Source organism: Telopea speciosissima, chromosome 3 (genome assembly GCF_018873765.1).
Source record: "Telopea speciosissima isolate NSW1024214 ecotype Mountain lineage chromosome 3, Tspe_v1, whole genome shotgun sequence".
NCBI classification, from domain to species: Eukaryota; Viridiplantae; Streptophyta; class Magnoliopsida; order Proteales; family Proteaceae; genus Telopea; species Telopea speciosissima.
Genome location: NC_057918.1, coordinates 67259847 through 67283649, shown reverse-complemented (window position 1 = coordinate 67283649; position 23803 = coordinate 67259847). Strand labels below are relative to the sequence as shown.

General features: G+C 42.7%; 1 protein-coding gene across 4 annotated transcripts in view; it reads left to right on the top strand.

Moving 5' to 3' along the window:
* The window catches only part of LOC122655827, a 144389-nt gene that overhangs the window by 37387 nt on the left and 83199 nt on the right, over positions 1 to 23803 (top strand). For all 4 annotated transcript variants that reach the window (XM_043850188.1, XM_043850185.1, XM_043850187.1 and 1 more), the window contains 5 exons: positions 107 to 182; positions 266 to 460; positions 569 to 658; positions 21531 to 21593; positions 21773 to 21847. In XM_043850188.1, coding sequence (XP_043706123.1) covers positions 107 to 182; positions 266 to 460; positions 569 to 658; positions 21531 to 21593; positions 21773 to 21847 — 499 coding nt within the window. The remainder of the gene's footprint in view (positions 1 to 106; positions 183 to 265; positions 461 to 568; positions 659 to 21530; positions 21594 to 21772; positions 21848 to 23803) is intronic.

Here is a 23803-nt window from a genome sequence, read left to right as displayed (position 1 = left end):
TAGTTTATAGTTTTATTTTTATAACTTGGAACTAGATAATACTGTCATTTATATTGGATTTGTTTCCCTGGTAATTTTGAGTATATCTTTTGTTGGCTTTCGGCAGTTCAGTAAGAAGCATGGCGTCCGAAGATGAGGATGATGAGAATGTTGGGGATGATGTAATAATGGAATGGGCTAAGGTATTTCAGACTTAAGCTGCTCAAAAAATATGTTCGTAACTTGCATGACCGGTTTCATCAGTAACCATTGTTGTCTACTGCAGGTACATAAAAATGAGTTGCTACAGATAGTTTGTGGTTATCACGCTCTGCCTCTTCCAGCACGTGGAAGTGAAATAATTTTTCAACCTCTTGAGCATCTTCAGCCTATCAAGTACTTGCGACCTGCCATTTCTGTCCTTGACTTTGGTGGAAATTATCCTGATACAAAATTGCAGGATTCACTAGAAGCTGCTGAGGTCTGATAATTGCTTACTTAAATTATTATTATTATTAGGGACTCTGTATTTTTATTATATTATGAGTTTATTTGTCTGGTATTACTGAAGATGGTATGGTTTGATAAGTTTAATGCAAGGTTAGCTGCTGCTGAGGAAGCTTTTGCATTATCAATATGGACTACAGCGACAGTCTGCCGAGTTCTATCCCTTGAAAGTGTAATTTATTTTCTGAAACTATAGGCATGGACTAGGTTCTTGGTGTTGGCTTTTATTTTCTGCTTATCGTAGGCTACTTGTGAGTAGCATGCCGTTAAATCATCTGTATATGTAACCTGTTAGAGTTGATAGTAAATATGTATCAGGGGTAGTTCAGGAACTAGACTTCTAACTAGTTCCCTTATTATGTATTTTTAACTTTTTATGTCTTTTTACCTTTTACCTCCCTAGGGAGGTGATTGTAATACTTTTAGTAATTCTATTTGAGCAATATAGGTGGGTTGGAGAAGTCTCTCTAACACACACAACTTTGAACCGTAACTCTCTCTTCTTCCCTCTCTTGTCTCCTTCTTCTCTAACATCTTCCTTCCTTCTCCATTGTTTCCCTAATCTGAAACTCAACTTGGTATCAGAGCAGGTTGGTTTGAGAGTCATATTTGGTTGCTCTTCTCTATTCTTTTCTTCTCTTTGGAATCCTAGGATTCAAAGGGTTTCAAAGAGAAGCTACCAATGTAAAAAATCTGTGGTATAGAAGTATGAAATAGGTTGGAAATAACCTACTCATCTGTTTGGAGGTGTTCTTTGAGCTTGGTAGAAGCTATTATGAAGTTTGAAGCCATTCCATCACTCCGCAACTATTACCGCCACTTCAAGTTCGAGCCCCGGTTCTCTGTCTCTGGCCTTGGTTTCACCTTGGAATGGCTCCATAGAATCGCCCAAGGGTGTTCTTTTCATCCCATCGGCCTTGGTTTCAATCTTCCACTCTTGAGCAGGAGTACTCTCTTTCGTGGAATCTCCTGTTTACGCCTAGGTAATATCGGGACTGCAATTTCTCTGCTCCTCTTATTTCTGGACTGCTATGTATGCTGCCTCTCTTGAGAAATGTTTAACATCAGCCGTGTGAGGGCCTTAAGATTGTTTCGAGATATGTTATTTCTTGGTGAATGCTAGGGTGAAGCCCCTTTTTCCTCGCTTTTTCCTTTACTTGTGCCTCTACGGGCTGCCTTTACTTGCTGGTTCTGTGTTATCGAGACTGTTTGGAAGTTTTTTTATTATTTGGGTAGAGTGTGTACTCCCGCACTTGAACAATGGCTGATTAAGATTTCGGGACCTGGTATACCTGTCCCTTCTCCTCAATTTGCCTATGAAAGCACGATTTCAGCTTTCCTTTGTGAAACTTGATGAGACAAATTACTTGGACTGGTCACATTCCGTGAAACTTTCCCTTAGGAGCAAAGGGAAGCTTGGGTACATCACGGTGTGCTATCAAGCCTCCGAGCCGAATGCACCTACTTATGAGAAATGGGAGATCGAGAACTCTACATCATGACATGGTTGATCTTCTCCATGAAGCTGAGATTGGGAGAAGATTTATAAGAAAGGAGACTGCCAAGGCCATCCGGGATAGTGTCTCTCGGGCCTATGACGAGTGGGTGACTCACGCCAAAGTGTATCACTGCACCAAAAGATTCATTCCATGCGCGCAAGGGGACGGAACTATCTCTCGAGTACTATCATGCCTTCCTTAGTCTTTTGGAAGAATATGACCACTACGGGACCTCCATTTGATTAACCCGGCGGATGAAGCGAAGGTGTATCGAGACCTTTGAAAGGGAGCGGGTGTTCACTTTACTTGGTGGTCTCAACCCGGACTATGAACCCATCCGGCTCCAACTCTTAGGCCGATCTCCTCTTCCATCTCTTAGTGAGGTCAGTAGTTACCTACAGAGCGAGGAGACTCGCCGTGTCACTATGGACTCCACATCGGCATCATCTCACGACAAGTCGCTCTCAATTCCAGTTTTTTCGAGACACCCTTGGGGGTAGTAGAGGCCAAGGGCCCACTCGTGAGGCAGCCGGTGTAGTAGAGACAATTGGTGCCAAGTGGAGTTGGGAGAGACAGGGTTTAAATGTGATCACCGTGGGAGAACCGGGCACACCAAGGATAGGTGTTGGTCCCTTCATGGTCGCCCCAGCACACGTAGTCGTGGTGGTCGTAGAGGGGAGCTCGAGGCTCACTCCGTGACGATCGCGCGAGATGCTCCACAGATGATCCTATCTTGGTTGACACGACCGCCGGATTATAGCCTGATTGAGCACATCTCCCGCATCTACCGTGGCCAGCTCATCTTCGTCCTCGGCCTTGCGAGTCTCCGCTACGACCTCTCGCAGCCAGTCTTGGGTCATCGACTGCAGTGCCACTCGACCACATGATGTATGTCCTCTACTTATGATACCTATACCATTTGCTCTGGTAAGGATAAAGTCGGGATAGCGATGGATCCCTTTCCTCGATATCCGGTAAAGGTAGTATCCTGTTACCTCCTTTATTTCCCTTACCTCGCTTCTTCATGTTCCTAACCTTCTACTTAACCTTTTATCTGTAAGTCACTGACTAAATCCCTCAACGTTGTGTCACCTTTTTCCTTCTCACCGTCTCTTTCGGGATTTGGTGACGAAGAGGATTATTGGTAGCGGACGTGAGGAGAAAGGCCTTTACCTTTTTTATCCTAGTGTACCCACACTCGTCCTATGTGTGTGGACGTGATGACGATAGTTCAGCGGAGTCTGTTATGTTATGGCATCGGCGTCTAGGCCATCCATCTTTTGTTGTAATGAGGAAACATTTACCTCACTTATTTTCTTCTGTTGCATCTTCCCATGTTTTTGAATGTGAACCATGTATGTTGGCCAAACATTGTCGCTCCTCTTATCTATATCATGGTAATAGAACTGCTGCTCCTTTCCATATTATACATACTTGATGTTTGGGGACCTTCTCCCACTACTTCTTTATTTGGCTTTCGTTACTTTGTCTCTTTTGTTGATGATTTTCTCGTGCCACTTGACTTGTTCTTCAAAAAATAAGAGTGATGTTTGTGAGGCATTTCAGAATTTTTATCAAATGATCCTTACTCGATTTGATACTCGTATCAAAGTTGTCGATTCGATAAAGGGGAGAATATATGTTTAGTGGTCTCCAAGCTTTCTTTACTAAGAATGGCATTCTCCATCGATTAGCGTGTGTTGACACACCCCAACAAAATGGGGTTGCTTGAGAGGAAAAATCGCCATTTATTGGAGGTCACCCGTAGTCTCTTGTTTGGTATGCATGTTCCCAAGACTTTTTGGTCTCTGCTCTTCTCCGCTTCTTTCCTCATCAATCGCATGCCAACCAAACTTCTTGGTTTCAAATCTCCCTTAGACATCTTATCTCCACAGTTTCGCTTTCTCTCTTCCTCCTAAAATCTTTGGTCAGTGTTTGTTATGTGCATGTTAACAAATCACATCGCACAAAACTTGATCCCAAAGCCCTCAAGTGTCTTTTTCTTGGCTACTCTTCTACTTCTAAAGGTTCTTGGTGCTACCATGCTTCTTCTCGCGTGCTTTACCTCTAAAGATGTCACCTTCCTTGAATCTATTCCTTTTTTTGCCCCATCTCAGCATCCTCTTCGAGGGGAGAATTGTGGGAATGAACAGGCTGCTGATTCTCTCCATTACCCACTACCTATCTCTCCCTTTATGTTTGACATTGGGAAGTCCGTGAATCGGATGATGTGCATACTTGATTCGGTGGTTGCGAACGCCAGGGTCCTAGTAAGGAGAAAGATTACCACATTACATACGAGAAAAGGTGAAGGCTTGCATAATGAAAGAAAGAAGACCTACCAAGAGTCCTCTTTGGATCCGGATCCACAACCTCGAGATCCACTCTTCTAACTCGAGTGATCTCCCTTCTCCTTCTTTATGTGATTTAGACCTCCCTATTGCTGTTCGCAAAGGGAAAAGAGCTTGTACTAATCCTATAGCCCAGTTTGTTTCCTATGATGCTCTTTCTCCTACAGTCTTGCCTTTATTCTTGCCCTCTCTCTTTTCTACTCCAAAAATGTTATTGATGCTATGTCGACCCAAAATGGAGACAAGCTATGTCGAGAAATGATGGCACTTGAGAAGAATGGTACTTGGCAACTGGTGGATCTTCCTAAGGGACGTGTCCCGTTGGATGCGAGATGGGTCTACACAATCAAGTACAAATCTAATGGGAGTGTTGAGAGATACAAAGCAAGGTTGGTGGCTAAGGGATACGGTCAAGTCTATGGAATTGACTATCGAGACATTTGCTCCGGTTGCCAAACACAACTCAATTAGAGTTCTTTTGTCATTGGCTGCCAATAAAGAATGGCCATTATACCGCTTGGATGTGAAGAATGCCTTTCTCCATGGGGATTTGGAAGAGGAAGTGTACATGCAAACTCCTCCAGGCTTCAACTGCCATCACCGAAGGGAAGGTGTGTCTCCTCAAGAAGGCATTATATGGTCTCAAACATCACCAAAGGCATGGTTTGAGCGCTTTAAGCCGTTCTAAAGAATGGATATTCCCGAGCTGCTGATCATACTCTCTTTACTAAGAGGGGCCATGGTACCATTACAGCCCTTATTGTTTATGTTGATGATATTGTGGTCACAGGAGATGATATAGTTGAGATAGATAACTGAAGAGTTACTTGCACGGCAGTTTGAAATTAAAGACTTGGGTCCTTGAAGTATTTCTTAGGCATTGAAGTATCAAGGACCAAGAAAGGAATTAATATATGTCAACGGAAGTTTGTTCTTGACTTGTTGACGAGACTGGAATGTTGGGCTGCAAACCAGCCAATTCTCCTATTGAGCAAAATCATAAACTAGGAGAAGATTGTGGTTCTTCTCTAGTGGATGCGGGGAAAGTACCAAAGGCTAGTGGGGAAGCTTATCTATCTTGCCATGACACGTCCGGATATCTCCTATGCAGGGGAGTAGTGAGCCAATTCATGCATGCTCCCAAGAGTGGCCACTTGGATGCCGTTTACCGTATTCTTAGATATTTGAAGTCTTCTCCAGGAAAGGATTGTTGTATGCCGTACATAACCACTTGAAAGTGGAAGGTTTCACCAGATCGATTGGGCTGGCTCCATTACAGACAGGAGATCCACTTCCGTTATTGCACCTTTGTTGGGGGTAATTTGGTTACATGGAGAAGCAAAAAACAGCATGTTGTAGCTAGATCCAGCTAGCAGGCAGGGAATTTAGAGCTATGGCCCATGGAGTTTGTGAACTTATATGGTTGAGAAGACTTGTTCGGAAGGGATTTGACATCAAGGTCCTATGAGACTCTCTGTGATAACAAGGCAGCCATCGATTGCCCACAATCTGTTCAACATGACCGAACCAAGCACATAGAGGTTGATAGACACTTCATCAAGGAGAAGATAGACTCGGCTGCATTTGTACTCCTTTGTGAAGACGGTGATCGGTTGGCGGATATCCTCACCAAAGCTCTTGGCTCTCCTCGTTTAATATCCTTAAGCAAGTCGGAATGCATAATATATATTCTCCACTTGAGGGGAGTGTTAGAGTTGATAGTAAATATGTATCGGGTAGTTCAGAACTAGACTTCTAACTAGTTCCCTTATTATGTATTTTTAACTTTTTATGTCTTTTACCTTTTACCTCCCTAGGGAGGTGATTGTAATACTTTTAGTAATTCTATTTGAGCAATATAGGTGGGTTGGAGAAGTCTCTCTAACACACAACTTTGAACCGTAACTCTCTCTTCTTCCCTCTCTTGTCTCCTTCTTCTCTAACATCTTCCTTCCTTCTCCATTGTTTCCCTAATCTGAAACTCAACTTAACCATGGTTCAAAATCTCGCGATATATTGCGATATTTCGGATATCTCGACCCTGCTGAGACGAGATGACCATACGAAATAAAAAAAGTCCAAATTTCGGTATATTTTGTGAAATTTCGGTATATTACTTAAACAATGTGTATTTAACTATTTATACATCAAGGTCCGACCGTATACTGTCAATCATGGGTGCAAACCCAAAACACCACTTTGAGTTTATTTTTTTGCAATATGAAGGTTTAAATGTGTTTATTTAGCTTAAATAAAGGTGTACATGAAGTATCAGGCCTTAATATGGCCAAAACCCCACCAAGATGGACTACCGAAATATGGCAGAAAAATACCATATTTTAGCGAAATTTCGGATATTTCGGAAATCTCGACCTGCCCGAAATAGCGAGACGAGATGAGATCTTGAACTATGTATGTAACAGCACTTCTACTTGTTCATCATGTTATCCTCTCTTAGATAATTGATTCATAACTTTATCATACAATTAACCATTATTGCCATGTGTACTGGGTTATGGTTTATATATTATGGATTGCAAGCATTTATAATATTGTGGTGGATACTCTACCTTATCCGTGCTATTTGACAAAAACAAAAGATGAAGGTGGCTTCATGGGTTTGATTTCTCTTTATTATTATTTTTTTTTGGGGGGGGGGGGGGGGTTGAATGGAAGTTCATTACCAAAGGAAGAGAAAACAGGGAACCCCCCCAAAATAGGGGGGGGGGGGGGGAAGAAGAATACAAGGAAACAATAAAAAATATAAAGGTCACCCTAGGGAGGGGGGCAAGAAGGAAAGGAGAGGGGCAGGCCCCATAAGACAGCAATATGCCTGTTCCTTGGGGAGTTAACACATCTAGAAGAGATCCTCCATACTTTGCTTTTGACTTCAAAGACTATGGAGTCCCAAATCTGAAGGAAGGTTTTTGAATTAGAAGACCATTTCCTGAGGTTTCGCTCCATCCAAATATGAGAGACAGCTACTTCAAAGTCAAGCTTGCCCACCACATCACTAATGGACTTGCTGGAAAAAGTCATATCCACTAAAACCCATTCTCTCTTAAAGGGGAGAATTCTTCTTTGCCTTGGCCAGCACTTGGCTAGAAGCCCATGCCAAATCAAGGAGAAGGGACACTTGATGAAGAGATGATCAACATCTTCTTCCAATAAAGACAAAAGGCTGTGGAAACTGGAATCTGCTGATGGATGAAAAAAGATTGTGTTGGAAGGCAGTAAGAGAGGGCCCCCATACAGAGAAGCTGTGGTGAGGGATGTGGCCCTTGAAACAGACCAACCTCCACCAAGGAGGGACACAGGTTCTGATGAGACCAAGTCACAAAATCGCCTGAACCCAATGGTCTTCTTGGGATGGTGATGCAGCTCCAAGAAGGTAGAAGAAGAAGAAGAAGCCCTGAACTTAGGGCTTGAAGGAGCCTTAGATTAGGATTATTATTTTCCACACTTAGTTTATTTTCCTGTTTTTAGATTGAACCGGTTTAGAATTGGTTGCATCCAATTGGTTCAATTGGTCTAATTGAAGTGAAGTGTTCCTATTGGTCAATAGGTCCTTATATCCTATTGGCTAGTATGAAATCTTCTTTTAAATTAGTTGTTTTAAGTTAGATTCTTTTATTTTAAGTTAGTAGGGGTATCTTAGTCAATTTACTATTTTAAATTAGTTAAGTTAGATTAAATCTCTCCCTTCCACGATTTTAGAAGGAAGAGACTTTAGTTTGTACTAGGATTTGGCCATTGGCCCTTTAATATAAAAGTAGAAATCGTGGGAGGCTCCCCCACATTGAAATTTGAATTAAAAAGACTGTTTTCTGTTGCTGGCCAACTGCTGCTGCTGTTCTGCTCCTTTGAGTGTGCATCCTTGTGGATTTCAAGGTGGAAAGGGTGGGTGGATTCCTGCGACTCCTTACGCTGTAACGGCTTGGAGGATCTCTCTCTGAAGGTGGCTTCATCCTTCATCATTCAAGCTGCTGCCGGTGGATTCCGGTGGTGAGTGTGAACTTTAAATTCTGTTTTTTCTATTAATTCTCCTTCCCAATCAATTCCCCCTTTATTTTCTATTTTAATTTCATAAACCCTAGTGTTCTAAATTCTGTCCAGCCATATGCTATCACCCAAATCCCTTCAATCTTCAGATACAGCATCACTACATTAACCCGTCCACTCGATCCTGACTGCTGCCCCCATCCCTAGTTCAAAACCCTAGAATCCCCTCATCCCCCATAAACCTAAAAAACCCTAAAATTCCAGAATCAGTACTTCTAACCATCAAAACCCTCCCATATTTGGATCGAATCTTCCCCTCCCTGTTTGGTAAACTCGATCCCCAGACCAGCCCTTAGATCCCACTCAAAACCCTAGTTTTGGTAATTTTTCTTAATTTCTAAAACCCGAAACCCTAACCCTAATTCTGCAGGAATTTTAAACTGATCCAAATCCCAATATCTTTATATCAAAATAACCCCCTAGACCTGCTAATCATTACCATATATTACTTTCATCCATAACCCTAGTCTAAACCGTAGATCTGCCCTAAACAACCCCAAACTGCCTAACCAAACCAGCAGCTGTATTTAGATCCTGTAGCTTGGCCTCTAATAGGATTCTTATCCTATTATGAGCTACATTAACTTGGTATCAGAGCCATGGATGAACATGGCAATCCGGAGCTGCCACAACCAGCCGACCCTATGGCAACAATGTTAGAGTTGTTCAAAAAATTTTGCTGATCAAAAGGCTACAACAGATGCAATCTTGACTAGATTGCAACACTTGGAAGGACTGAGAATCCCTCTTGATAGGGACAGCAACCTGCCCATAGAAGAAGACAGGTACCAACCCCATTCAGTGATACAGAGACTGCCTGACAGAGATGGGAGCCCCAGAGATGACTACAAGGGTTATAGAGATGGACACATAGGTCACAGGGATAGATTTAGGACTGACCGAGATGACAGGGATGATAGAGATTATTATAGAGATCGTCGGGACAGACCTAGATATGCCCGTGAACCTTCTCGGGAACACAGAGATCACCATCGAAGCTACAGAGATAGAGATAGAGAAGATCGGGACAGAGACAGAGGTCACCAACCTACTTTTGAGGAGTACATGAGGTCTTATTTCACTGGAGATCAAGGTCACAATCATCGCTATACGGGCAACCAAAAGGTGAAGCTTGAGCTGAAAGAATTCGATGGTCACTTTGACCCTCAGGTATTTTATGACTGGCTTGCTGCAATAGAAGATTATTTCGACTGGTATGACTTGTTTGAAGAGGGAAAAATGAAGTTAGTCCGTGCTAAACTTGTCGGAGCAGCACGTGAGTGGTGTAAAATTGCGGAAAGAGAGATGGACTTTAATGGTACTGCACCCTGCACTTGGGAAGATATGAAATACGACTTGAGTAAGCAATACTTGCCAAGGCACTTCAGGTCTCAACCATAGTTATCAAGGCGGCAAGGCGACCACGGCGTTTGAGGGCCTTCCTAAGCGCCTTGGCAATAGGGCAGCCATAAGGCATCGCCTTGGCGAACAAGGCGTTCTAGTATTCTTTTTTTTATATAACCATTTTATTTGGCACAAATAGCATATTAAAAATTATATAATTCTACTTTGCTAAATAAATATTAATGAGTCAAACCAATGCAAGATATTCATTAAAAAAACAAATTAACAAACTAAGTTCATCATATTATCATAGAAATATAGCATAGAAATATGGAACAACATTATAAATTATTAAATATAAAGAATAAAGGGTTGCTAAATTATTATACTTACCTCTATGATGCCAAAATGAGTGCCTAGGCTGTAGGCCCTAAGGTAGGAACAACAGCATAAGAATTGTCGATGGGGGTGGAGAAGCCACACTATCATATCGTGATTTCGACAAAATAACAAAATGACATCCATGATATGTATTCATAGGTCCACATTGTCTCAGGATGAGGATATATCATTCAATTTATTATAGGCAAAAGAAATGAGGATGGAAAAATAAAAAAGAAAAGAAAGAAAAGAACATAGTGCGTCACGGGGAAGGAGAAGGAAGAAAAAAAATTGTAAAGAAGGAGGAGGATGAGAATAAAGAGAAAAAAAACCGATTATCAGTAGGCCTAGGTAGTAGGCCCTAAGGTAGGAATTGCCGGTGGGGGTGGAGGCTGGAGGAGCAGCAGCAGTAGCATAAGAAAAAAAAAAGAAAAAATCGAGGGGACAATGGGACATGGAGGCGCAGCAGAATAAGAAAAATAGAAGAGAAGAATAAGAAGAGTAGAAGGTTACTTACCTTGCTAGAGACGTGGTAGCCGGAGGAAGCTTCGTCGGAATCGATGGAGACTTGGACTCTTGGAGACTTGGAGTTGTTCCTTCACTGCAGGTTTTTTCTCCCAAACCCAAATAACAAAGATGAAAAGTCGAGGGTTTCAGTTTTGGACTTTAGTTGAAAAAGAAGAAAAAAAAGTCTTTTATACCCTTGATAACATGTATCACAGTGTAGATAATACATACACCAGCCAATGAAAAGTTAGTAAATAGAATAAAACAATAAAAATAAACAAATGGGGTTTTTATAGTAATGATCCAATGTATCTCAGTGTAGATACTCCATATACACTTTCCAATAATAAGTTAGGAAATAGAATAAAAAAGTAAATACATAAAATAAATTTAACAACAAAAAGCGACCGCCTTGGTCATAAGGCGTCCTAAGGCGTCGCCTTGGTGACCAAGGCGGTCGCCTTTCTTACATACCATTAGGCGCCCCACCGCCTTGCTCCCATATTTCGGCCTGGACGCCATGGCGACGCCTTGATAACTATGGTCTCAACTACAGGATAAATTCAACTCCCTCCGCCAAGGAACCATGACTGTCACTGAGTACATGAGGCAATTCGATGCTCTTTCTTCTCACACTGGCATTAGGGAGGAGAGCATCCAAATGCTTTCCAGGTTCAGATTGGGTCTGTCAAGTGAGATCAACAGGACAATTGGGGTGGTTGACGTTGTAGACGTTCGAGATTGTTTCGAGAAGGCCTTGAAAGCAGAGGAGCTGTTAGCTTCAAGTAAACAGCCGGGTTTTACCTCCAAGCCGGCCTACATCAACAATAGCACCTCAAAACAAGGTTCCTCCATAGGCAACACTTCTCGCCCTGCTGTTCCCCCACGTGTGGATGATAAAGGCAAGGCTCCTATGGGCCGAAATGACCCCTTCACTTGTTATTACTGTCAAGACAAGGGGCATATTGCTAGGGATTGCCTACACAAGAAGCCTATCAACGTGGCTGAAAAAGAAGTTCAAGGTAAAGATGAAGAACCAGGCGTAATTCATATTCATGCACTCCCCCCTGATGATGAATATGATGAGGCTAACTATTTGGATGATGATGATTTACAAGGTGTTTATGTAGTACGTCAAGAGGCTGCTACCCAGCCAGAATTCCAGCCTTCGTCATCCGTCAAAGAGCTGCTGTCCGCATACAAGCTTGAACCATCCGCTGAAGATGAACTCAAGAAACTTGATCCTGATTTGGAAGACCATTCTGTGATCTCCAGCCATTCATCGGGGATGAATGCTGTCAAGACGGGAAGAGTTGATGCAGCTCCATGAAGGAAGAAGAAGAAGAAGAAGTGCCTGAACTTAGGGCTTGAATAGGGAGCCTTAGATTAGGATTATTATTTTCCATACTTAGTTTATTTTCCTGTTTTTAGATTGAACCGGTTTAGAATTGGTTGCATCCAATTGGTTCAATTGGTCTAATTTAAGTGAAGTGTTCCTATTGGTCAATATGTCCTTATATCCTATTGGCTAGTAGGGAATCTTCTTTTAAATTAGTTGTTTTAAGTTAGATTCTTTTATTTTAAGTTAGTAGGGGTATCTTAGTCAATTTACTGTTTTAAATTAGTTAAGTTAGATTAAATCTCTCCCTTCCACGATTTTAGAAGGAAGAGACTTTAGTTTGTACTAGGATTTGGCCATTGGCCTTTTATTATAAAAGTAGAAATTGTGGGAGGCTCCCCCACATTGAAATTTGAATTAAAAAGACTGTTTTCTATTGCTGGCCGACTGCTGCTGCTATTCTGCTCCTTTGAGTGTGCATCCTTGTGGATTTCAAGGTGGAAAGGGTGGGTGGATTCCTGCGACTCCTTACACCGTAACGGCTGGAAGGTTCTCTCTCTGAAGGTGGCTCCATCCTTCATCATTTAAGCTGCTGCCGGTGGATTCCAGTGGTGAGTTTGAACTTTAAATTCTGTTTTTTCTATTCATTCTCCTTCCCAATCAATTCCCCCTTTATTTTCTATTTTGATTTCATAAACCCTAGTGTTCTAAATTCTGCCCAGCCATATCCTATCTCCCAAATCTCTTCAAACTTCATATACAACATCACTACATTAACCCCTCCACTCGATCCTGACTGCTGCCCCCATCCCTAGTTCAAAACCCTAGAATCCCCTCATCCCCCATAAGCCTAAAAACCCTAAAATTCTAGAATCAGTACTTCTAACCATCAAAACCCTCCCATATTTGGATCGAATCTTCCCCTCCGTGTTTGGTAAACTTGATCCCTAGACCAGCCCTTAGATCCCACTCAAAACCCTAGTTTTGGTAATTTTTCTTAATTTCTAAAACCCGACACCCTAACCCTAATTCTGCAGGAATTTTGAACTAATCCAAATCCCAATATCTTTATATCAAAATCACCCCCTAGACCTGCTGATCATTACCATATATTACTTTCATCCATAACCCTAGCCTAAACCCTAGATCTGCCCTAAACAGCCCCAAACTACCTAGCCAAACCAGCAACTGTATTTAGATCCTGTAGCTTGGCCTCTAATAGGATACTTATCCTATTGTGAGCTACATTAGATGGATGACAAGGCACTCCAAATATCGGCTAACTGAGGAGAGGGGAGAGGAGCCCAGCCCTCATGGAAAATAATGTCTGCAACCAAAGACTGCTTGTGGAATCCTGGACTGTAGATGGCTCTGAGACCGCCAACTAAAGTAAGAAGCATGCCCATGGGGTGCTAGTGGTCAAGCTGGATACTAGTGGAGGCACCATCCTCAATCTTAGAGACGACAGCCCCGGGGGCGAGAGGCTGGAGATTGAGGATCTTCCTCTAGACCCAAGAAGCATCAAAACAAGGAGTGATAGTCCAAATGGAGTCATTACGGAACAGGCCAATATATATCTAGTCAACCCAATTACTTTTCTTTTTAGTCACAAGCTTCCAAATCAATTTGAGGATGCCGACAGAGCTGACCTCTTTAATTCTTCTCAGGTCATTACCCCCTCATCTTTGGGGAGACAAACAAAAGCCTAGCTTATAGGCTGGGGGAATCTTGAAGTTTCAGTTCCTTTCCAGACAAAGGCACACATAAGGAGCTTCAAATCCTTGATGGTGGACTGAAGCAGCCCAAAGGTACCAGACCAATATATGTCAGAGGATTGAAGGGTAGATCTCATCAATTTCAGATGACCGGCATAAGAGAGAAGCTTGCCCTTCTAGAGTTGGTGTCTTTTGCGCATGATATCTGAATAGGATTGTAGTGGTGAGCAGCCAACCTAGCAGGGATAAGAGGTAAACCGAAGTATTTGACAGGTGAACGACCCAAAGAGAATCCAATCTTCTCCTACAGAATAGACTTATCAGCATCTGAGATCTCCGCCCAAAAAAGTAAGGACTTTGAGAGATTGATCCAGAGGCTCATTAACCCTTCAAAATTCCTCAGGCACAACATAATAGATTCAATCAAGAGGAGTTTTGCCTTGGAGAAGATCATGAGATCGTCGTCAAAGGCTGAACAGGTGGGAGATCTTGAGGTTCTTGCAGTTGGTATAAGGGAAATGAGCTGCTGGTCATTGCTTGACTAAATGCTTCTAGATAGACAAAGAAATGTTTGTTTGATCCCTTTAATCTGGATGGGATTGTAGAAGCTCTGGAGAGCTTTGATGAGGTCAACCTTGATGATATCCCAGCAGAAGAGGAAAAAACCCATTCTAAAACCATCTGGACCAGGGATCTGTTAGCCTCATAGGAATGGATTGCATAAAAAATCTCTTCCTTAGAAGGAATAGCCTGGAGCATGCTGGCACGGTTCGAGGTCTCGGTATCTCGGCTGGTTTCAGTCAGCCAAAAAACCGAGGTGTCTCGGTTGTTAGAGTTTGTGTAGTAAGGGTATTTCATGAACTAGCTTGTTAACTAGTTGCCTTAAATTGTAAGTTTCCTTTTTTATGTTTTGCCTCCCTAGGGAGGTTTATGTAATTTCTTTCATATTATTAATGAAGTAATTTAGGTGTGGAGGAGTAATCTCTCCAACACACAACATTCCACCATCTTCTCTCCTACTCTCTTCTCTTCTTCTCCTTCATCTTCTTCAACCCTCTTTCTCCATTTTTCTCCTTGTTCTTTACATTTGTTAACTTCCAACTTGGTATCAAAGCACACTTTGTTGGTTTGAGAATCAAGTCTTCTTCTTGTCCCTTCATCTCTCTCTCTTTGGAATCCTAGGTTACAAAGGGGTTCCAAGGAAGAGAATACTATGTGAAAATATTTGAAGAAACCAAGATATGAACATGTTTGAAGCTCATTGGAACATCAAGAGGAGGTCTCACATGAAGAAATAGAGGTTTTGAAGCTCAAACCAAAATCTGGCAGCTTCCTCCTTTTACCGCCAGATTTTTTTTCCGAATGAACATATCTCTCTCATCCGGCTGCCATTGAAGATGGGGTAGGATGCATTTGGATTGCCCTGGGCCCTATTTGGATCTCCTCTTGTCCTCGGTTCATGAAAAGAGGGCTGTTGAGCTACAATTCCTTTCTTTCTTGCTTCTAGGTACCACCTCCTCTGTTTTTTTCTTGTGTGTGAGCTATTTTTTGGACTGCATTGTGTGGAGGCTATACCAGGTCAAGAAACACTCATAGAAGACATTAATGGAGTTTACCTATCACAAAGAAAACCTATGAATGAAGATTGAAGACTATGAAGCTCATTCAAAAGCCAAAGAGACCTTCCCACTATTACCGCCAGCCTATTGGTCATGTTCCTGTTTCTCCCTCATCAAGCATCCTTTGGGAGTAAGGATTAGTCTCTTAGCATCACAAAGGGATAAGTTTCATTCCCTTGTGGTCTTGGTTGTTGAAGTGAGGTGCTGAAAGACCACTACTCATTCTCTCGGAATCTCCATAGTACTGCCAGCTTTATTTTCTTTCTCTGGTTTGCCTGTGATATGGATTTGTGATGCTTCCAGCTTCTTTGTGTTGGTAAGGAAAGCCATTTGAACACATCAGGTTATTGTGTAATGAAGTTATACCTTGAAGAAAGTGGCCGAGTTGATTTTCTTTGAGTTGTATGCTTGTTGGATCTTATTTTTTTCTAGTATTGAGAAGGATCCTTTTTTCATTTGGGTTGAGAATTTACTCCCCATTTGTTTTTTGGATGTTACCTATCTTGTTGGTGTATATCTCTAGCCTGTCTTGGATTAGTGAATCGACAGAGGTTGTTTATAGAAGTCTTCCATGGGAAGAATTGTCTTTGTTGGGTAGAGTGTGTACTCCCCATTTGGCTTGTGTATCATTCCCATTTTTTTGTGTATCCCTACATTATGTCTGCTATTGGAGGAAGAGGCCAGATTCCACCCCAAGGAAATGACAAGGATAGATTCAGCTGTACCCATTGTGGAAAATTTGGACACACTAGAGAGAGATGTTGGATACTTTATGGCTGTCCCCTTGGTATGCAAGGCAGCAGGAGAGGGGGAGACAGAGCATGTACCTTGATGACTGAGGTTATAGCTATGCGATCTACATATGGACTACAGACAGACACTTGTGCCCCCATGTCAGATGAGATTGCAGCATTTCGCAAGGTTTTGTCATATCTGGACAGCTCCTCTACATCTGGCCCTTCCACTACCTCTATGTGGGTCATTGACTCTTGAACCACTGACCATATGACTGGCATATCTTAGTGTTATGACTCTTATTCTATCTGTTTTGGTAGGACAAGGTTAGAGTTGCTGATGGTTCCCTTCCCTCCATTTCAGGTAAAGGTAGTGTCCGTGTTACTTCTTCAGTCTCCCTTGATTCTTTTCTTCTTGTTCCTCAATTTAATACTAATCTCTTATCTGTGATCCACCTAACCAAACCCTTGAATTGTTGGTAAATTAGAATCTAGGGCTTAGAGCTAGGGTTAAGGGAAGGGGTTCTGGTCGAGTTCTCCTAGATGTGTGAGGGCTGCTCGATCCAAGTTTGGTTGGATTCTGATGGCTGGATTGACCTAGGCAGAATTTAGGGTATGGGGAATGAAGATCAAGTATGGGGAATGGCTACCGTTGGGCTTAGAGGATTATGAGAAGAAGGGTTTGGGGATGGGAATATGAACTTACTTGTTAGCTTAGGGTTCCTTGACCTTTAATGCAGAAAACCAACAATTGAATTGAATCTTCAAGCTGTTGGCTGTAGCAGAACTGAATAACTTGAAACTTGAATGCAGAACAATGGAGAGAGAGAGGCAGTGAAGGCTATCTCAGCCTGGGGATCTCATCCTTACAACCTATCTCAGGACATTGGCAATTGCAAAGCAAATTTCTTTTCATTAAATCGTGGGAGGCTCTCAAGAGCTCTTACATATATGTAGCCTTATGGCTTGACAGGATTCAAACTCTAACTATGACTCAAAACTTTACTAGGACTCATAACTGAACTATGAATACTAATTAGGACTTCTAACTAGGATTCAAACTTGCACTAGGAATCCCAATTAGAATTATAATTCAATAAAAGACTGACGAAAAAAATAACAAATTAAAATCCTAACTCAGCCCACGATTTTAACTGCTAGTGTAGGGATTCCCCTACACCTACCTGATGGCTACTCATGCTGCTGTAGGCATAATTTTCAAGGCAGCAAAGCGACTCAAGATGCTAGAGGGGTGCCTAAGCACTTAGGCGACAAGGCGCTCGCCTAGGCAACCAAGGCGCCCCCAAGTGTTACCTTTTATTTCCCCCTTGTCTAACATTTTGTATGCTACAATATTTTAGCATGCTACTATATATACCTTATATCTTATATCATAAAAAATCAACACTAAGCCTTCTTAAGTCATCAAAAATCATTATTAAGCCACATTAAGTCACATCAAGTCTCCATACTTGTTCACCTTGGCCCTGGAAGTCCTCTCTAGGCATTTGCAGTCCTGTACTTATCAGCAGCTCATTACTCCTATGCCCAAGTGCAAAGCTTTAAAGCTTACCCACCTTGCTTTTGCAGACGACTTGATGATTTTCTCCAAAGCCTCCATAGCCTTGCTCGAGTGTATATTGCTTTGTCTTCGTCAATTCCATGCTACTTCAGGGCTCCGCATCAATCCTAACAAATCCCTCATCTTCTTTGCTGGTATTCCAGAATTGGACAAAAGGGAGTTTCTAGACAGTTCGGGATTCCTTGAAGGCCATCTGCTAGTCAAGTATCTGGGCCTCCCTTTGATCCCAGCCAGGCTCTCTGCTCATCACTGCACTCCCATGTTGGATCTCATCAGGAAAAGGCTTCAGTTATGGAAAGCCAAGCTCCTTTCCTATGCCGGTAGACTGGTCCTCATCAGATCTGTCCTAGAAGGTTCCTACATCTACTGGTCCGGCATCTATGGGCTGCCGCAAGCAACCATCAAGTCCCTGGAATCCTTGTTAGCTGCTTACCTCTGGAAAGGCTCTGACACGCCTAAGTTTCTCCACCCTCTCAAATGGGCTTCAGTCTGCCTCCCAAAAAAGGAGGGTGGTCTGGGTATCAGAAGGATCAAAGAAGCCAACCGGGCTGGTATTATCAAGCTCATTTGGAAGATAGCCTCTAAGAAAAAGAGCATTTGGGTTGATCGGGTTTACTCGAGACTCCTCCGGCAAGACTCTATTTGGATCACATCGTCTCCTCCGAGGCTTCTTGGGTTTGGCGCAAGATCCTGGAAGCTCGTCATCTTGTTCAAAGTCACATCCACAATCACATAGGTGATGGGCTCTCCACCTCTCTTTGGCTGGACAACTGGCACCCCAAGGGAATATTACTCCACCTTGTCACCCCAAGGGTTATCTATGCTTCGGGTCTTCATAAGAAGGCTCGGGTGGCTGATATTCTCCATCTTGATGATTGGGCTCCCCCCCCAACCTCCTCTCCGCAGTTAGCTCTTATCCGGAGTGAGCTTTCACCATCGCCAGAAGGTTGCCATCTAGGGTAGATAGTGTCTCTTGAATGCAAACAGCTCTCCTACATTCTCCTCTAAAGGAGCTTGGAACCTTATCCGGCAGAAAGGTCCGATGGCTATTTAGAGGAAGCTTCTGTGGTTTAGGCATCACATCCCTAGGCACTGCTTCACTGCTTGGAGGGTCTTTACCGAATGTCTTCCTACGCAAGCCTTCCTTCACAGGCGGCTCATCCAGGTGTCCAGTTCTTGCTGCCTTTGTTGGAGCAACCCGGAAGACTTGGCTCATCTGTTCTTTGATTGTCCTGTCTCCAAGGCCATATGGAAAGGCATCCTTTCCAAATGCTGGCCTGCCCAAAGAAGGATTCTCAGTTTCTCTCGAGAATGGATTTGGGTTGACATGTCCTATGGAGGAACTTCTTTGTGTGATTCTATGGGAAAGATGGCTTTCTGTGCTGCTCTTAGTCACATTTGGATGGAGAGGAATATTAGGAAATGGACCTCCAAATCGCGTACCTTTCAGCAGATTTGGGATTCCATTTCCTTTAAAATCTCCTCAAAGCTGCTGTCTGCCCCTCCCTCTTTTTGTAAGGACACCCCAAGGAACAGGCTTACTGTTGTCTCCTGGGGTCTCTCTAATGTTTCTCTCTCTTCTTGCTCCTGTTAGCTAATGCTCTCCTAGCCATGGGCTCTTGTATTTCCCCTTTGGGGGCCCCTTTCTTTTTCTCTAGTAATTATATTCTTTATTCACCCAAAAAAAATCACATCAAGTCATCAAAAATCAACATAGAACTAGAAGACAATAGAACTAAAGAAGCAAGCTATTGGAAGTTTGAAACAATCAAACAGACATTTTGTTTATACTGTTCTTAGAAAATATGATCTTAACTATAAGTAATTAAATTGTTCTCGATTTAGAGAAATGTTTTTGTTTTCTAAGAAGTTTGACTAGTTAGATGATTTTATTTTTACATGAGACTTTTAGTATTAGGTAGAGCACAAAACCATCTTTCCAACAAATCCAAAATTGCTTAAATGTGATTTATATTGAAGAAGTTATGTTCCGGTCAATCCTTATTTGGTATGCGCGAATGTTGTCAAAATCGCTCTGAATGAAAATATTTTTTTAGATATCAAAACAAATGAATATTTTGCCACACTTTTGGTTTTTAGCAATGTTTTACCATATTAAGATTTATAGAATTTTTAGATTTGAGAAAAACCTCAGCATCAGAAATTTGACAATTTTACTTAGCGTAAAAAATCGAGTGTTTGTTCTTGAACTGGGGGGTTGACTTTTTATCATTTTGGAATTTGATTTTTTTTAACTATTTTTATTTTATTGGATTCAAATAGGGAGGTTTTTGCTTATTTATGAATAATATCAAAACATTTACTTAAATGATATTTGGCATAAATAAGGGCCAATACCGGGTTCGATACCAATAAAACCCAATGCAAGGCGCCTTGCAATAAGGCAGAGTCGCCTAGGCCCCAACAAAACCGCCTGGATGCCTAGGCGACGCTTTGACAACTATGGCTGTAGGGAAGAATCCCTACACCTATGGCTGGTTTTAGACAGCCAATTTACATCACGAAGTCCCTGGAGAGTTAATCTGGAATATACTGGAGAAGAGAAGGATGCCACGTAAATATGTGGACATAATTAAAGATATGTATGATGGTGTGGTAACTAGTGTAATAACTGTGGGGGGTCAAGGTAGTGAATTCCCAATTACAATTGGGTTAAATCAAGGATCAGCCTTGATCCCTTATTTTTTTCCCTTTATCATGGATGATTGAACAAGAGACATACAAGATGAGGTTCCTTGGTGTATGTTTTTTGTGGTTGATATTGTTTCAGTGGATGAGACAAAAGCAGGGATTAACGCCAAGTTGGAGTTATGGAGATCAACAATGTAATCAAAAGGTCTTAAGATAAGTAAAACTAAGTTGGAGTATATAGTGTAACTTTAGCAATACTAGGATAGATAATGAGGTGGTGAAAATCTATGAGAGAGAGATTCCGCAAAGTGATTATCTTAGATATCTGGACTCTATCGTAAATAAAGATGGTGGAATAGATCATGATGTTGCTCAGAGGATTAAAATAGGATGTGGATGAAGTGGAGAGGTGCATCCCTTGTGTTGTGTGATCAGCATATTCCTTTAAAGCTTAAAGGAAAATTCTATGGGACATTGGGATTGTTATACGACCGGCTATGATGTATGGTGTAGAATGTTCAGCAATTAAGAAGTGTCATATGAAAAAACTAAGTGTAGTGGGGATAAGGATGTTGAGATGGATGACTGGCTAAACTAGGAAGGATAAAGTAAGGAATGACCATATTACAGCTGGACTAGGTGTAGCTCCGATCCAGGATAAGCTTTGAGAGAGTCATTTGAGGTGGTATGGCCATGTACAACGGAGGCCTTCGGATGCCCCAATGCAGAGGAGTGATTATATTCAGATTGAGGGAACCAAAAGAGCTTGTGGCAGGCCTAAAATTACCATAGGTGAAGTGTTGTGGAAAGACATGCTTAACTTAGGCCTAGTATCATGTATGACTTCCAATAGAGCTGTTTGGAGAGTTGAGATCCATGTGGCTGACCCCATTTAGTTGGGACTAGTGTTGTTGTTGTAAACTGATCTTTTTTTTAGGCGTTTTATATTTGTGGCCTCAGGACCATAGGGATATCTGATACTTTTTTAGGGTAGTTATACTTTATATTTAATATTTTATATTGACTTTAAAGTATTAATTAGGTTATTTTCAAGGTTCTTTCAGTAGTTTTCCACATTAAGAGCCCCATTCCTACATACGTGAGGTCTTTGCAGATTACAAGGCTTGTTGCCAGTTATGTATAGATGTAAATGGCTATCTAAAATCCGTGTTTTTGGTGGAGCTTTTCTCCTCTTTGTGCATGTCTCACTTCTGTATTTGTATGTGAGTAACTGAGTGTGATGGTTTTGCATCTTTCAGGTTTTGGCTTTACTATCAGGAGTATTACTGGAGAAACAAGTAGTGGTTGTGTGCCCAAATCTGGTAAGCTTATCATTTTTCTGATTGTTTTCTCTTAAAACTTCAGGTTATTTGACCAATCTTTTGATTCCCTCTTTCATTGAGATCATTGTATGTGAAATTCTGAACATTTCTGATCTGAAAGAGAAATTCTTTTCCCAGCAAATTCTTATCATTGAATTTTAAAATTCTAATTCATGCAGGGTGTCCTATCAGCTACTGTGTTATCACTTATTCCCTTACTTCGTCCATTTGAATGGCAGAGTTTATTGCTTCCAGTAAGTTTTATGCAACTTTGTTTGAGAATTAGTGCTATACTGAAGTTTTTTTTTTTTTTTTATGGAATATAAGTCTCTAGAAATGTTTGAGTTAGCATACTAAACCACAAACCCTTAAGTGTCAACTTTGCAACTGAAACTAAGTTTTTGGAAAAAGCTAGAATATAGATGTTTCTTCAGATCCATGAACGTATGTGTCTAGATCAAGTCTATTAGAGAAGGGGGCGCACGATTAGCTCTGGTGGCGCACGATAAGTCTGCTTTTCCTGTTCACGTGGTGCTTAGGGCATGGCGACGACTCCTTCTCGGGAGGAGCACCCACCAGACCCTGGCCGTGGGGCCAACGCCAGTGGGGCCAGGCGTCCTTCCTTTGCAGAGGTGTTGACTCGATCGATGGCCATCCCTCCTAGAGATGTGGATCTCAGAGTGCCTTCAACCCACTTTGGGATTCTAGCTGTTCAGTTCACGAATGAGGAGATAGCGCGATCGGAGGTGGCCTTCTCGACTTCACTTATCGCGAAATGCAGTGCTGGCTCGCCTCCCCTGTTTGCGATTAAAGAACATCTTCGCAGGAATTTTTTCCTGCAAGGGGAGGTCATGGCGTCTTACTTGGACCCACGACATGTACTTCTGCGATTTGCTTCCCATGGTGACTATGTCAAGGTCTGGCTCAAGCAGCAATCGTATGTCAAGGGGCGTCTGCTTCGATTTATCAAATGGTCGTCGGAGTTCGTATCTGGCTGGGAGTCGCCGTTTGTGCCTGTTTGGGTGGCCCTGCCTGGGCTGCCTGTGAATCTGTCCCAAGGGAACTTTCTGGCCTCGATTGCAGGCGCAATTGGAAGGCTTTTGAAGGTTGATGGTGCCACAGTTAATTGCACGAGAACTGTGGAGGCACACTGTTGTGTGGAAGTGGACCTGAGGGCTTCTCTGCCATCGAGGATCTGGGTTGGCTGCGGGGCTATGGGTTTTTATCAGCGGGTGGTGTATGAAAGGCTGCCTGTGTATTGTGGTAACTGTTCAAAAATTGGGCACGCTGCGGAGGTGTGCAGGGCTGGATTGCGCAAGGCTGCTGCGGCAGGGAATGCTGACTCCAGGGAGCAGGCTGCGGAGGTTGGGATTCAAGGGAATGGAAGGGATAGGGAGGGCGTTTTTATTCTGACAGGTGAGGACTCTTCACGCGGCAGGCTGGGAAGTAATTCGACTTCAAAGACAGCACGAAGAAGGGGTGGGTGCTGGAGCCAGGTGGCGCCTCAGGCTGCTACAGTCGTCGAGCCTGATTCTGCTGTTGTTGGGCAGGATGGCTTGGCTGTAGTCGCAGCCACTGCTGACGGGGGTGCGGTGGTGTCTTCGGGTCTGGTTGCCGGCTCAGGGGAGGGCTGTTTCGACTCGGACCAGCCACTAGAAGAGGGCGAAATTCGTTGTGAAAGCGTTGAGCCAGTCAGGGCAGAGAAGGAGAACGGCAGAGCATTGGTGCTGATTGCGCCAGCAAAGGCTAGAAAGGATGTGCGTGCGAAGGCTTTCGAGGAGGCTGCGGGGGGCAGCGGTGTGTTGTTTGCCTGTTCGCAGGCGTTGGAGGGTCGAGACAGGGCTTTCTTCAATCCCAGGAACGTGACGCGTCGCACCAGGGATGATTCGCATGTAGCTGTTTTCAATGGTCCTTTGTTGGGCAGAAGAGAGCTGCTGGAAAGTTTCAAGGAGTTCAATGCCTCCTTAGAGGGCAGAATACGCTGTATGTTGGAAAGATTGGGGGGTCGTAGCAGGGATTTGGTGCTTGCAGGGAGCCGGGAAGGGAGACGGAGAAGGCAAGGGTCCACTTGTGCAGCATTGCTCAGTGCAGCGCAGGTCTATAAGAAAAGAAAATAAAAAAGGCAAGGCGGGGCAGACCGCCAAGGGAGGGAGCTGCTCAGCGTGTCACGAGATCCATGAGATCGGTAGAGGATCCCCTTTGTGTTTTAC